Source organism: Musca autumnalis, unplaced genomic scaffold (assembly GCF_047663935.1).
Source record: "Musca autumnalis isolate F117 unplaced genomic scaffold, ASM4766393v1 scaffold_5, whole genome shotgun sequence".
Lineage (NCBI taxonomy): Eukaryota > Metazoa > Arthropoda > Insecta > Diptera > Muscidae > Musca > Musca autumnalis.
In genome coordinates this window covers 10,265,632-10,281,158 of record NW_027412088.1, presented here as the reverse complement: position 1 = coordinate 10,281,158, position 15,527 = coordinate 10,265,632, and the positions used below count along the sequence as shown (strand labels likewise).

The 15,527-nt window shown below is 33.0% G+C and overlaps 1 protein-coding gene and 7 non-coding genes across 8 annotated transcripts; 5 read left to right on the top strand and 3 right to left on the bottom strand.

Annotated features, from left to right (window-relative positions):
- The first annotated feature begins 1,233 nt into the window (after nucleotides 1-1,233).
- TRNAR-UCU (transfer RNA arginine (anticodon UCU)) lies at nucleotides 1,234-1,306 on the top strand. Its single transcript has one exon. It is a non-coding gene; the product is annotated as a tRNA-Arg (tRNA).
- A 364-nt stretch (nucleotides 1,307-1,670) lies between these two features.
- Nucleotides 1,671-1,743, bottom strand: TRNAR-UCU (transfer RNA arginine (anticodon UCU)). The gene has a single exon. It is a non-coding gene; the product is annotated as a tRNA-Arg (tRNA).
- A 745-nt stretch (nucleotides 1,744-2,488) lies between these two features.
- TRNAR-UCU (transfer RNA arginine (anticodon UCU)) lies at nucleotides 2,489-2,561 on the top strand. Its single transcript has one exon. It is a non-coding gene; the product is annotated as a tRNA-Arg (tRNA).
- A 2,599-nt stretch (nucleotides 2,562-5,160) lies between these two features.
- TRNAR-UCU (transfer RNA arginine (anticodon UCU)) lies at nucleotides 5,161-5,233 on the top strand. Its single transcript has one exon. It is a non-coding gene; the product is annotated as a tRNA-Arg (tRNA).
- Nucleotides 5,234-8,015: 2,782 nt separating this feature from the next.
- Nucleotides 8,016-8,088, top strand: TRNAR-UCU (transfer RNA arginine (anticodon UCU)). Its single transcript has one exon. It is a non-coding gene; the product is annotated as a tRNA-Arg (tRNA).
- Nucleotides 8,089-8,339: 251 nt separating this feature from the next.
- Nucleotides 8,340-8,412, bottom strand: TRNAR-CCU (transfer RNA arginine (anticodon CCU)). Its single transcript has one exon. It is a non-coding gene; the product is annotated as a tRNA-Arg (tRNA).
- A 72-nt stretch (nucleotides 8,413-8,484) lies between these two features.
- LOC141387127 (small integral membrane protein 12-A) lies at nucleotides 8,485-9,074 on the bottom strand. The gene is made up of 2 exons (XM_073956312.1): nucleotides 8,860-9,074; nucleotides 8,485-8,719 (listed from the first exon to the last, which is right to left on the bottom strand). The coding sequence occupies exons 1-2, from the start codon at nucleotides 8,987-8,989 to the stop codon at nucleotides 8,583-8,585; spliced, it is 267 nt and encodes an 88-aa protein (XP_073812413.1). The 5' UTR covers nucleotides 8,990-9,074; the 3' UTR covers nucleotides 8,485-8,582.
- Nucleotides 9,075-12,336: 3,262 nt separating this feature from the next.
- Nucleotides 12,337-12,409, top strand: TRNAR-CCU (transfer RNA arginine (anticodon CCU)). The gene has a single exon. It is a non-coding gene; the product is annotated as a tRNA-Arg (tRNA).
- Nucleotides 12,410-15,527: the final 3,118 nt, after the last annotated feature.

The window sequence follows — 15,527 nt, the reverse complement described above, 5'->3', positions numbered from 1 at the left end:
ACAATCCTAGGATCTGAGAGAATGGATAGCTCTCTGAAGCAGTAATTGGTTCATTTTCTGAAGACTAGCCAAACAGCTTTCTCATGGTTCTGAACGCACACATTTGGTCTGTTCCTTTACTTTTAAAAGTGGTAACAGTGGCAAAAAATAATAAAAGTGCTGAACTGTAGTGCGATTCTCTAACTCATTTTTAGAGTTACAGACAATTTTCGGTAAAATAAAAATGTTATATTTCGGTAATTACCGATGTTTTTCGGTAAGTTAGCGATGAATAAAAATCAGTCGTAAAGTTCTACCGATAGCAAGAGTGTTGTCAACTTTTATTTGAACTTTTCATTCATATTTTTCGTTTAAATTTTACCGATTTTTGTCGGTAACTCAAAAAATGTGTTAGAGAATCGCACTACTGCTCTCATTTAAATTGTGTGCTTTTTAAAGTAAAGGAACGTTTTACAGGTAAAAAATGGTAAGAAATGGTAACCTCTGGTATGTAAAGGAACAGAGCAATTGCTTTGTCCATATTTACATTAGGTCCATGGCAGAACTACCAGGTAGTGGTATCACACCAGCTGATCGAATATGAAAAGTCATATCCCTTTATAAAAAAATTATATTGAAAATTGTGCCACGATTAGGAGATTGTTGGAGAGAGAGGTGAGGCATATGGTAACCCTTTGCCTCTCAACACCCTCTATCACCGACAAACTGACAATTGCCGCAAGGAAAATTGCCTAATATATGCTTTGTTCCTTTACGTTAAAGTTTCTTAAAGTTTTACCAGTTTTACCATTTTTATCTCAGAAAGAGTTCTTTAAACCCAAAAAGTAGTAAAACTAGAAGCAAAATTTAAGCGAGAGCATGCCAAAATGGCTTTCTCTTTTACTACTTTTTGCTTTCTCTTTTACTAATTTCGTGTTGTAAAAAGTGGAAATTCTGTCAAACTGCTGACTTGACAATTAAGGCATAAGAAAACAAAGAAATATAAATAATCAAAAATTAAACCAGTGAAATAAAAAATGAAATACAGTTATATTTTTGTTATATTTTTATGCAGCCATGTTTGTTTCTTTTTTTTTAAATTGCTGCCAGATTTACTATTTTTCCGTTCTTTGACTTTTGTGCCAAACTTGTTACGTGAGAGCAATTTTGACAGTTTGAGTCTGACCTGAGCTTCTTTTTCAAAAATTAACATGGGGATTATTCTGAGACCTTTGTCGAATGACGTCCACAACTGTCCCTTTGGCGCAGAGGATAGCGCGTTGGACTTCTAATCCAAAGGTCGCGGGTTCGATCCCCGCAAGGGATGAAAACATAATTTATACTACTTCTATAATAGGTGATATAAATAAATATTTGATTGCTTACTGAAATAATATAAAAGCCATTTTACTTTGTGTATGTGGATGGATGCTGATGCTAAAAAGTCAATGACCCCTTGCTAAAAAATCCGCCTAAGATGGTGATAAAAAACCCCGTTGCAGAAGGGGAGGGTATTTATAATCCATGCAATTCCGAGAAGTATCTCAAAATCCAACATTTTACAAGTTTACTTTAAACTTCAAATTCCTTTAAGCTCATCTGTGCAAAATGTATTAGTTTCCGGTTTGCAATGCTTTGTTCGATATTATTACTTCTAGAATCAAAGATTCATTTTAAAAATACAATTTTACCATCCCTTGCGGGGATCGAACCCGCGACCTTTGGATTAGAAGTCCAACGCGCTATCCTCTGCGCCAAAGGGACACATGTTTTTACCTCTTCCCCCCACCACACAGGAAATATTAGATCTAATAATAAGGTCATAGTTTAGGTCAAGTTACAAATAGAATCAGTAGTGGGATTCTCTAGGGCATTTTTTAGTTACCGATAAAAATCGGTCAAATTAAAACGCAAAATTATGAATGAAAAGTTTAAATAAAAGTTGACACCACTGTTGCCATCGGTTCGGTAGAACTTTGCGACTACTTTCTATTGGTCGCTAACTTACCGAATAATATCGATAATTACCGAAATGATAAGCATCTAAATTTTACCGATGTCAAAATTTGTAAACGATGCGAAAAAATAAACATGATTTGATATACAAAGATGATTTTAATCAACCAAGACACATATTTGCGATGTTTAAACTATAAAATATTTCTTTATTTGTTCATTAGTTAGCATTAGTAGCAGAATGTGTTAAAATTTTCAATATTAAACAACAAATTTGTAATTTGCCGTATGTTTTTTGAGACGAGTTCAATTTACATCAACTTCTTCTGACGTTTCAAATTCGATCGGATGGGCTGATGCATCTACCTTGGTAATTATGCTATGAACAAAAATCAGCTGATTGAAATTTAAATCCTCCAAAAGGTATATCTAAATGCAATGAGATTTGTACTGGATTTATTAAATCCAGTGGAGGATTTATTGCTTGTCTAAATGAGCTATTAGCTTGTGTTGGGAACTTTTGCAAGCCTTTTTTCGCGCCACGTGCACAACAGTCCCTTTGGCGCAGAGGATAGCGCGTTGGACTTCTAATCCAAAGGTCGCGGGTTCGATCCCCGCAAGGGATGCGTACAGAGTAACGTTAGTAAAAATCGACGTTTTTGGACAAGTTTTAGTGAAAAGGCAATTATTGACAAAAATGCCGACAACTTAATATGGAACAATAGGGGGTAGGGTTGTTACCGAAATTCACACAGCAAAGGACATTTGATGATAACCTAAACATGGCATTGCTTCCGCTTCCGCATGAATTACAACAACTAACAAATTTACAAGAACATTGAAAATTTAATGCCAAAGAAAATATTGAATAATTGATGTAGTAGTAAAAGAGCGAAATGTGAAAAATGAGACACACTTTATTCAAAATGTACGGGAACAGACAAATGGAAATAACGTCAAGAAAACTGGAACAAATGTCAAAGTCGGCCTACTAGCCGATCAGAAGGCAGCAACCATGTTACTATTTTTACACTCTCAGATTTATTGCGTAAAAAGTTTTTAAAGGGAAAGTTTTTAAAGAGAAGTGAGCATTTTACTAATTTTTGGTGTACGGGAACGCTTGTGGTAAAAAAATTTGTAAAAGTAGTAAACATTTTAAAAACTTTTTAGTACCGGAACACAGCTAGGTTCGTTCTTAAAATTTTCTCAAGAAAAACATAAATACATTTTGAAAATCCTCTAAAATAAAACAAATGTGAATCAAAATGTAAACATAAAGCATTCAGAACTGTCGCAGGTCCAAAGTTTAGGGTTAAACGAAGTATTTTATGGTAGCAAATATTTATTATACTCGACAGAAACATGGACGCTTAAAGCAGCAGACGATATAAGATTACACTCGTTTGAGATTTAGATATACCGATGGATCTTAAAGATATCCTGGACGAATAAATACCGAAAGTCAAATGATCAGAATCATAAAAACGAGAAAAGCTGCTTATTTGGGACACCTTATGAGAAACAGAAAATATAATCTCCTCCAAGCTATCATAAGAATAAAGATTGAAAGACGCCGACCGAGATATATAATAACATGGATCAAAAACATTCAGGAATGAACAGGACACCAAGATGAAATAAGCTTTTTAAGTGCCGCCAGAAATGAAATTTTTTAATCTTATAATATACATATATTCAAATAACTATTATATGATCGCTAATATCCGAATACAATTTACTATAAAGTAAAAATACAGCTGATTGTCACTTCTACCACCTATAAAATCTACCCTGATTATTATTCAAAATACAAAACAACTTAAATCACAATAATATAAAATAATTTAATTTTTATAGCTACATATTTGAATTTGAATATATTTGAATACAATATGAATTTGTTTGTCCTCGTGTAATTCTTTGTGTGTGCGAAAAATGACATTTTACATATGATTTATAATTTTTGCTATTACACCAGTATATGTTTTTTGTGTGACATAACCTATAAATGTAAACAAATCCTTTATCAAATTGATTTATTCAAGTTTCTTTAAGAAATTATTTCTTTCAGCAAATTCTGCAAATTTCTGCTTTCATCAAAACAAACAAATCAGCTGTTTTCTATTTATTGTACATAAAAAAATAGGAAGGGCTCTAAAACGAAAAAGTTACACATTGGTTCACACATCATTTCGATAGATGAAATTTGTTATATGGATCACACTATGTGTACAACATGTAGATGTAAAAAAATGCAAAACATACACATGAAATACACGTAATGTAATATAGCAATTATTACTTCAACTTGTTTGTGTTGCATGGTACAATAATACAGGTAGCATTATCAAGCCAGCTGATGATAACATAATGTGTCAATTGCATTGAATTGATGTCAAATTTTGACATCTTATGTTACCAACAATTGCCGATGCGGCTACCTGTATATTTGTACCATGTTGTGTTGTTTCAACTGTCATCCAGAGTTACCCTGCCTTTACTTAAAACCAAGATCTATTTAACAGGTCACGTAAGTAGCACAACAACAACTCTTTTTTGGCCGAAAATTCTTCAATATGTCAAAATGTTTGTTTACGTTTTCATACAATTTATTCACAATAACAAAATATTTGACAGATTGAAACCAATCAGCTGGCCGTTTTACGCCACCTTATAATTTCATCATGCTTAAAACACCTCGAGTGGACGTAACACATTTCATAAACATGTTCATTAGCTGTTGTATTGAGTTTATATTTTGCTGCAGTATTATGTAAGCTTCTCTGGGCGTGTCAGCTGTGCATCCATTACCCTTTTCCGCCATGCTCTGACAATAGCTGTGTCTTTTTACGTGATAATTAGTAATAATTATTACTAATGTTGCAGATTTTGAAAGCTGTATAAGGAAAATATTTCAGCAACATTTAGTAAGTAAAAAGACACACCTATTATTGACATATTATGATATTTTTGCTATGGAGTTTTCCCACAAAGTTTTTAAAATTATGAGTGTCATTGAACCATTTATTATGCCCATATTTGTCTTAAAAGAAACTAATAATAAACCAAGATGCTAATCGATAATAACTCAGAACATCATCTATTGCAAAACCAACAACAATTAACATTTTCATATGGCCATTTAATCACATTACATTAGATATTCTTATTTTGTGTTACTGTCATTTCGAAACGCTGTATAATGATTCTCAAAAACACATGACTGTCCCTTTGGCGCAGAGGATAGCGCGTTGGACTTCTAATCCAAAGGTCGCGGGTTCGATCCCCGCAAGGGATGACACACCACATAAATTGTGTTTTTTAATCTTCAATATTCTCTAAAAAAATGCCTATATTCTCTAAAGAAATTGTTAAGATGTTTGATTGATGCAAGAGTTCATGTTTGTTCTAGTAACTTATGATGACTTAGGAGGAGTCTGTGTAATAAATTAGAAGATTAGAGCAGGTATAACAAAGCAGTACTCTAGCGTCGATTCATGACACAAATACTACAGTCACACATATTATTTTGTGCATCACTGGATTAGAGTAGAATAATTAAACGAAATCGAATTCCTATCTCATCCGAAATTGGGAAAATCGGTTTAATTTTCATTAGCAATTCAAATTTGTCGTGGTTTCAATCTGTCAAAATTTTTATTATTGTGAATAAATTGTATGAAAACGTAAACAAAAATGTTGACATCATTAAGAATTTTCAGCCAAATTAGAGTTGTTGTTGTGCTCCGTTATCGAGTGATTTTTTCTTCGAAGACAAATTAGTCGAAGGTCACACTAACGCTGTTTCAACATGGCGATTTCGAGTTTATAGGCGAGGGATTTGAGGTAGTGAAACCGCTGTACATGGTTTTCTGTGTTTGCGATGTTACCTCTTCCTATTATTTGTTTCAAGAAACTCGCTAATGTGACCAATTTTTGGATTCCCTTTTAAGATCGCAATTATTTATAAAAGTTATCGTAACATACGGTTATCGAACGTGAAAACATATGGTAAACACAAAAAATACAAACAAACAGGAGCTTTGTTCCAGAAGTAAAAAGTTTTTACTACTTTTACACATTTTACCCGAAAAAACGTTCCCATACAGAAAAAAGTTTTAAAATGTTCACTTCACTTTAAAAATATAAAAATCGCATTCTGGCATTTCTTACTCATTTTATTGGAAAAAATCATTAGTATATGATTTTGTTTAGTTTTATTGCAAAATCTTTCATTAAAGTTAGTTTTAAAAATAAAAAATAATGATTACGATGCCGTATTCCAAATACTGAAAATATCGATCGAAATAACTCGATCACGTATGCGAGAATTATAGTACGTTTAACATCGGATTTAACAAACCCATTGAGTTTCCAATGTCAATTATTTGGCTGAGTAGAACCTAGCAGCATGTTTATTGGAATCTGATTGACTTATGCGTTGATTTTAACATATCTGACCGAGTTTTTGAAATTTTGCCTTATTTAAGTTCCCGTACTTGACAGTTCACATTTTTGCCAGCTTTACCACTAATTTACAGCCTGTTTCTGTTTGTAGAAACGAAAATGTATGCGAATAAAACATGCCCAAACTTTAGTTTTCGAAATATTTTTACCTTTGCTTCAAAAAGAAAGTAAACACGAGTTTGGTAGTATTTCGTACATGGTACAATTACTTAGGTAGATGCCTCAGCCCTGATCGAATGATCGAATCTAAAACGTCAAAAAACTAGGAATTCGCTATGAAAAATCTAAACAAAAAACCATATGATTCGGTAAAGGGCTGTTTACACCATCTATCAATGTCATATGAGCTGTCATTTCTTTCACCCATTCGACATTCTCTATGTTTGTCAAAATTGACGTCATCCATACAACTTTCAATTTGTGCGTTCATACCTACAAGTGTTATTTTCGTATGACATAACCTATAAATATAAAAACATCTGTTTTTGTCCTTGTTTACATTTATTGTTGAGTTGCAAATTTGCGCAAATTTTAATTTTGGTTAAAGGAAAATGAATATCTAGCATGTTTGTTGTTGTATAGTAGGTTTTTGGTGTTATAGAGGCATTTATGTTTTTGCCACAAAGCAATCATTTCCAAGACTGCTTCTTTCGACCAATCGATCTGAAAAGTACATTATAAACACTCTTTGTTTACTTTTCTATTTAAATATACATAACTTTCCATTTTCTTTTTTAAAAGATTTTGTTTTTCTTTTTTTTTTTTTTTTGAGAATGCCAGAAAACAGCTGATAAATTTATGTTTACATACAAGAATGCCGTATCAAATAGAGCGCTCCCTAAATGAAAAATTAACATATGAGTTGCCAAATCATTTTGATAGATGAAAATTTTCATAGTGGTCACACTATGTGTACAACATTCGCAGGTAGAAAATTTGACATCTCATACGACATTGATAGATGGTGTAAACAACCCTTAAGTAAGAGATATCATGTGTTCACTTCACTGTACAAACACAAGCGATAAAAAGAGACAACAAGAAACCATTTGGCGAAAATGTTGACAGTTTACATTACAAAAAAAAGTTGCTTTGTTGTAGCAATTCGCCGATGTTTCTACCTAAGTAATTGTACCATGATTTCGTACATATTCATTTTGTTATCGACACACAGAAACGGGCTGTTAGATTTAGTACAATTCCGGGCGAGTAACCACACCGAACTTGCTCCTAAACCTAATTTACACGTTCACCTAAAACACCCGTTTTGGTTTTGATAGAATTGATGAAAGTATGTTTTTGTACTAAAGCCCGTTTCATTGTAAAGCACTTGTATGAGTGTTGTAGCAAAAATCGAATGATGCTCATTTGTTTCGCACCCAATTTCGCCATTTCGGTCGCTATATTTTGATTATGAAATGCAAAGAAAATCTAAATCTATTACCAAAAAAATCTAGTATGTAACTGTAATAAGAACAATTATGGGTAATTGGTAATCGAAGAAAACAACAGCCCTGTTAGCAAATCACATTTTGTAATTTTTGAGTTACCCTGTTTCAATGGCAATAAAAGCTCGGGTGTCAAATGTAGCATTGGCGAGTCACCCAACAACTGTCCCTTTGGCGCAGAGGATAGCGCGTTGGACTTCTAATCCAAAGGTCGCGGGTTCGATCCCCGCAAGGGATGACATGGCTTCACAAGCCAAATTTTTTTTATTTTCTTTAATTAATTTTTGAAATAAGAAACAACAAATCTATTCTAGAACATTATTTTGAACTATAAAATATAAACATTTTTTAATAATTTAAAAAACGTATTATTGCTTTACCCAAAAAACCACTAAAGAACGTATTAACTAGGACAGTCGATATAGGTCACTGAACTAGGAAACTAAACAATAAAATATTTAAATAAATTAAAAAAAAAACTTACTGCTTTACCCCAGATGGGACTCGAACCCACAATCCCCGGCTTAGGAGGCCGATGCCTTATCCATTAGGCCACTGGGGCGGTGATGGCATTTTGCCTAAACAACTACATAAACTCTTGTTGAAATTATCAAGAAAAAAATTAAAAACAAAATTAAGTTTTAAAATTGTTTAATTACTTATTAACAAGAACGAGCTAACATTGTTTTTGTCTAAGACAATATCGACACTGTTTATATCACAATTTACAAATTAGATTTTCTTTTGCAGCGATGGCGATAGGTTTCTTTCTAACACATTTTCCTCCTTTAGACGCCGCAATTTATCTACTTGATTTGTTTCGCCTAAATCCTGAGTAAGACGTTCGGCACGTATATCTTCGATAGATTCTGAAATAAAAACATAGAACTGGTTATACAAGGGGTTTTTTTTGATAAATGTTATTAACTTTTAAATTATTAATATTGTATGAACTATATGATATTTTGGACACTGATTATCTTCGCTTATAAACTAAACTTACACTTACTGCTATACGGTGTATATTTGTCCGATATCAAGCCTTCTAAATTGTAACCAATGAAACCCACAACGGCGGCAAATGGTAATGTAATATAGACCGCATTTCTGCGAAGTAAAGCCATAATAATCGGCCACATTATTAAAATTTAATTTAAGTAACTTAAGTCAAATCCAAAACAAATTTCACAAGTACGCTGATCAGCTGATGTCAAAAACTAGAGTTGTGTAGTTCTGGAACGAACTAGTTCCAAGGAATTATTTGAACTATATTCACAGCTCTTGTATTCATATAGTTACTTTAGTTCATATCGTTCCTTTCATTCTCCACCCTTTAATACCGCATTCGTTCGATCTTTCTCCTTCGTTTCGTTCATTATTCAGAAGCGGCAAGATAGTTAAATAAAATAAGGGCACTTTTCACTATGTCGAAAGAAAATGATTGCGAACGAAAAACACCTAAACTTTGCTTTTCATGGTAATATTGACTTTCTAGGCAATCATGAATATTTCCCTCGGAATTTTCCGCAAGGAAAATAATTTTAAAAAGTGAAATTCTCTTAGAACCAATGAAAAACGTTGAAATCTGCTGGAATCACTTAATTATGGAATATTCTCGCTGAATCGAAAAAGAATATTCTCTTTTTTGACGTAAATATGGAAATAAAAAATTGTGAAATTGGGGAAAGGGGACCAATTCCGCACGGAATTTTCATTCATGATTGCCCTGTTTGTCTAAACCAGACTATGAACATTTCATTTACATGAATATGAGTTTATAGGCAAGAAGGGTGAAGGGAGTGACACTCTGTACACAAGGTTGTCTTATGCCAGACTATGAAAATTTTTATGTACGTGAAAATGAGTTTATAGGCAAGAGAAATTATTCTTTGTGTTTAAATTCGTAACTCAAATCAATGCAAAGCAATGAAAATATCAAAATTTTTATATGATTTCATATATGTGTGTAGACGTCAATGAAAATTTGGAAGAAAATGGCAAAACGTTTACAATGAAAATTTTCATAGTCTGCCATAAGACGTTCTGTAATCTGAAATTATTCTTTGTGTTTAAAATCGTAACTCTCAAACCAATGAAAATACCAACATTTTGATTTTATTTCATATACGTGTGTGGATGTCAATGAAATTTTAGAAGAAAATAGCTTTGTAATTTTTAATAGTAAAACTCGTAAAAGAGAGAAAAATCGTTGCCACACAAAAGTTTTTACAAAAAGTTCGGGAACGCAAAAATGGAAAAAACGTCATAAAAGCTAGAACAAATGTCAAAGTCGGCGTACCAGCCAATCAGACGCCGGCATCCATGTTACTATTTTTTACACGTTCAAATTTGTCGAGTAAAAAGTTTTTAAAGAGACCGTTAAGCTGAAAACAGATACAGCGTTTGATTAAAGTTTTGCGTTGGGCGTCGATAAAAAAAACAACAACAACAGGGCGACGACGATACCAAAGTCCAGCGTTTATCTGTTTGTCGGCATATATTTCAAATGAATTTGAATTTGCCGGCAAACACATCAACGCCGGACTTTGATGTCATCGTCGCCCTGTTGTTGTTGTTTTTTTGTCAACACCCAACGCAAAACTGTACTTAAACGTTGTATGTGCTTTCAGCTTTATACAGCGCCATTTTTATTTAAAGAGAAGTGAACATTTTACAACTTTTTTTTGTGTACGGGAACAGTTGTTCGGGTAAAATATGTAAAAGTCGTAAAAATTGTAAAAACTTTTTTGTTCTGGAACAAAGTTAATGTCAAAAAGGAACATAAAAAACTGGCACCTGCGTCAAAATCAAAATTTTTGGACTTTGAAGCCGAAAACTGAGCGTTGATGTGTGCAACACAAAAACAATTAGAACAAGAGAAATTTTCGGACGTCAATGCTAAACGCAAAATTTTACCCAAACGTTGAATGTGTTTACAGCTTAATACCAGCGAAAAAAACGATTTGTCAAATATTGATATTAATTGAAATTTGTTCTGAAATTACGGAAACAAAAAATTACAAACGCCTACGTCACACAGGTAAGTTTTGGGTTTTTGACAATCAATACATGAAGTCAACTGTCCTGTCATTTGTAAACGCAGGGTAAGGTAAATAATGCATGAATTACAACAACTAACAAATTTACAAAAACAACATTGTTGTTATAGAAAATTTAAGCCATGTTTATATAAAAGCTCTTTGCAGGGTTAACCTTCTTTATGAGGATTTATTTGAAAGATATGCAAGGGAATTGACATTTGAAACCCAGTAGGTTTGTTAAATCCGGTTATATATAAACGTACTATTGATGTCAAAGCAAATATTGAATAATGGGGTCGTTCTAAAAAATTCTCAGAAAAAAACATAAATGCATTTTGAAAATCCTCTAAAATAGAACAAATTGGAATCGAAATGTAAATAAAAAGCATTCAGAATTGTCGTAGGTCATTATTAAGTCTGTCTGGTTACTTTCCCAGCAAGAATTTTCCGATCAGCTGGTATTTTCTGTTTCGTCAAACAAAAATAAGTACGGTAATGACTTTTTCTCGGAAATGTTTTGTATATATCTACCTGAATTGACAGAAAATAAATTCGCCTCAAAAATTTTTTCGCCTCTGTTTATGAATTTTGACATTTAAAATCTTCGTTTTTCTTTGAATTCGCTTGATGGAGGACCTATTATTGGGCCATGGTTGCTGCTAGAAGAAATTTGTCCAGCAATCATTTGCAATCTCTCAGTGAAAGAGCTGTCAAAATGTCTCTCTCGAATCGCTCTCTTTTGCTGGTTTTTTGTGTTAACAGATGGCTTCCTGCAACAATTGGTACAAATTGTTACAAATTTTAGGGTAACCAGTAGGCCTATTCTGTAACTTTTGTCGATTGAAAAGTTGGTAATTTTTTTTTGTTTTTGTAACAACTACAAAACAAACAAAAGAAGTTGTTGTAAAATAAACAATGAGTAAAGTTGTTAAAAAGTTACTGAATAGGGGGCCAGACAGACCTATTGTTTCTTTCGGACAAATGTTGTTAAATTTCGTTAATTACGGAAATTATAACATTACCTATTTGCCGGTAACGGCAAAATGAGTTAGAGAGTAGGATTCTCAGGTCATAAATTATGTAAGATTTTTTTTCCAAGTCAAGTAACCTTTCTGTATGCCTATTCTGTAACTTTTATCGATTGAAAAGTTGTTACAAATTTTAGGGTAACCAGACAGACCTATTATTACACGCTTACGATGAAAAGAAGTATTTAATGGTAGCAAATTTCGAAGTTTCAAATTTCATGAGTAGACCCTATTACATTTTGAAAACCAAATTAAAAAAAAAAAAAAAATGCAGCTGATTGTCACTTTTACCGTATATAAATTTGCCTTGTTTGTTATTAAGTAATTAAATAATTTAAAAACTCAATTCTGTTTTCAATTTTTTCTAGATCATTTCAACAAGGATTAATGTAGTTGTTTAGGCAAAATGCCATCACCGCCCCAGTGGCCTAATGGATAAGGCATCGGCCTCCTAAGCCGGGGATTGTGGGTTCGAGTCCCATCTGGGGTAAAACAGTACGTAATTTTTTGTGAAAGTAAACTGCTTTTTTGGCGATTATTATTAAATAAAATCAATTGTTTTTCTCATTTATATTTCTGTGAACTACTTGTGCAAAATGTCAACAAAAGGATAGACATTTCCGCCATTTTCATTTCCAAATTAATGGTGATGGCCATGGTGCAAGAAAGAAGGTGATACAATTATACCAACTGATGTCTTCATTTGCTGTCAAAACATATTTGCAATAATAAAAAAAAAATATTTAACTTCTATAAAGAATATACATATGTGTACAACATCTATATTAAGTCTTCGCGAAGAATATTTTACCGTTTTCTTCTATCTTTTCTATATTTCGCGCAACAAATTTTAATGAAGACTACGGCCTGAATTCGCCTCAATTCGCGTTTTGGATCACCTTGTTAAATTCGCATTGGTGATGACTATTACCGATAATATCGACATCAATCGATTTTTTCAAATGAAATACCTACTATTGGGAATATCAATAGTTTACCAGATCTGGGGCTCAATTCTTGTTCTATGAAAATTTGAAATGAAAAGTTTTATAAAGGAAATAAATGTCAAATGAAAAATTTTATAAGGCTAATATTTTTCATTTCAAATTTTCATAGAACGAAAATCTAGCCCCTAGTGTGTACTAGAGCTGGAAATCTATCGATGTTCCCAACATTAGATATTTTCGAAATTTCATTTAAAAAATCGATAGCTATCGATATTATCGTTAATTTGCCATCACCATTAATTTGAAAATAAAAATGGTGGAAATGTCTATGCTTTTGATGATAAGAACTACACAGAAATATAAAGGAGAATAAAACAATTGCTTTTATTTAATAAAAATACACAAAAATACAATTTACTTTTCCGAAAAATTTGTACATTTGACCACGGACTTACTTTCTCACATCCACAAAACCCACTTCAGTCGATGGTCAGACTAGCAAGATTTCAACATGGCGACGTCTAGTTTATTGACGATGGGTATGAAGTAGTGAAACCCATGTACACGGTTTTCTGTGTTTGTCGTGTTGCCTCTTCTTGTTATTCTTTGCTAGTTTTTTATTCCGGTTCCTTTCATTTTATTTTCTCAAGCAAACGATGAACTACAAAACAAGCATAAAAATACAAAAAAACTAGAAAATAACATTTAAATTTAAAAAAAAAATTGATAAATGAAAAAGGGTTTGCTCTTCTTTTATTTTGAGCTTATTGGCAAATTTTTAAATAAGAACCACCACAAACGCGAATGGTAAAATAAAGAGGGCATGAAAAATCCGAAATTTCACGTTAACGTGTGTGGACACTAACAAAACTTGAAAAGAAATTTTAACGAAATTGTTTTCAAGAAAGCTTGCTAGTCTGACCAACGACTTGACCATTTTGTTGCCGAAACATTTCGTTAATTACCGAAATTGCAAGCATTTTAAATGAGTTAGAGAATTCCACTACAGATGTGGTGCTAATCAAAGGCTGAATTTGATAACTTGTATTTATAATTGGTCTGTTCCAGTACTGCAATAATCTACTATTACTATAATAACAATTAGTAGATTCTTGTAGTTCTGGAACAGACCAAATATTATTGCGAATTTGTGAAGTTCTTGTTGAAGCCTTTTTACTATCAAGTCTACCTAGTATCCAGGGGTGCCAAGTTGGTGGTTTTCCCGCTACTTGTGGTGATTTTTGACGTACAAAAACCACTGTTTGAAGAGGAATGTCAACTGTTTTAAGGTAAAAATCGCTACAGACCTATGGTGCGTATGTGGCTGTAGCGATTTTTACCTCGGAACAGTTGGCATTCCTGCTAGTATCTATCATTCTTCAACATTCCGATAACTTTAATTAATTTTTAAAAATGTCAGTATATTATAGTTTGAACTAAATTCTCTAATCGGTTGCTTGCCAGAGAGGGCGTTTATTTTTGTCAGTCATCAGGCACAATTACCTAGGTAGTGGTATCGTAACATTTTGAATATGTTATGTCAACATTCTCGTTATGTTGTTTGGGAAATTACAACAAAAATATTTTTTTTATAAAGGGATTTGACTTTTCATATTCGATCAGCTGGTGTGATACCACTACTTGGTAGTTCTGCCATGGATTAGACTTTTCATATTCGAACAGCTGGTGTGATACCACTACCTTGGAAATTGTGCCATCCCAGCAAAAAAGTTTGGAAGTAGTGCAATGCAGAGTTTTGATTTCAATACATCTTTCGATGCAGGCCACACGGAGTTATGAAAAATGCACTCCGTTCGATGCATTTTAGAAACACTCGCTTAATAATCCCTAGCCAAGCAAGCCAATTTTTTTATCCCTACAAAAGATGTCACAGTCCTTTTTCTAAACACAGGAAAGAGTGTCTAAAATTCTAAAGGCCTGGGTACATAAGCTGCTTTGCCTGGTTGCCTTGCTTTCCTGCTTCATTTTTGACATAATAAAAATAAAAGAATAAAGATTTCGAGCAGATTTCGAACTGGGTTGCCCTTTTCTTTTTATTCTTTTATCAGAAGCAAGCAATGCAACCAGCAATGCAGCTTATGTACGTAGGCCTTAAGAGTTTGTTTTAAAAAATAAAGAAATAAAAACCAAGGTTGCGAATATTGCTGTTAGGGCCTAGGTACATAAGCTGCCTTGCCTGCTTGGCAAGTGCATCCTAGCTGCGCGCTCTCTTGTAAAATTTATAAGTGAATTCATAGAAAAAGATGTACTCCAAACGGCACTTGTACTGATTAAACTGCATCCACGGATGCAAACTTTTTGCTGGGATGGCTCCATACTAGAATACTCTTCGGATTGTGTTCTTAATTAATCTAAAGATGCAGTAAAAATGCAAGCCATTGCGAAATATCCCAGAATAAATAAAATGCATTTATTATTTGTGTAAAATAATAATACAAAGAACTTTATTATATTATATAAACACAAATTAAAAAGTTTCCATTAAATTCAATCACATTTGAGCTTACTACCTCCGTCCTCCATTTAATTCAAGCGCATCTGATTTTGCTTCATCATCCTAAAGGTTTTTATGTTGCCTTCCCATCACTAATTCAGCTTTCGACATGGACTCCAACTCCACTCCATTAAAAATTTCTGTCT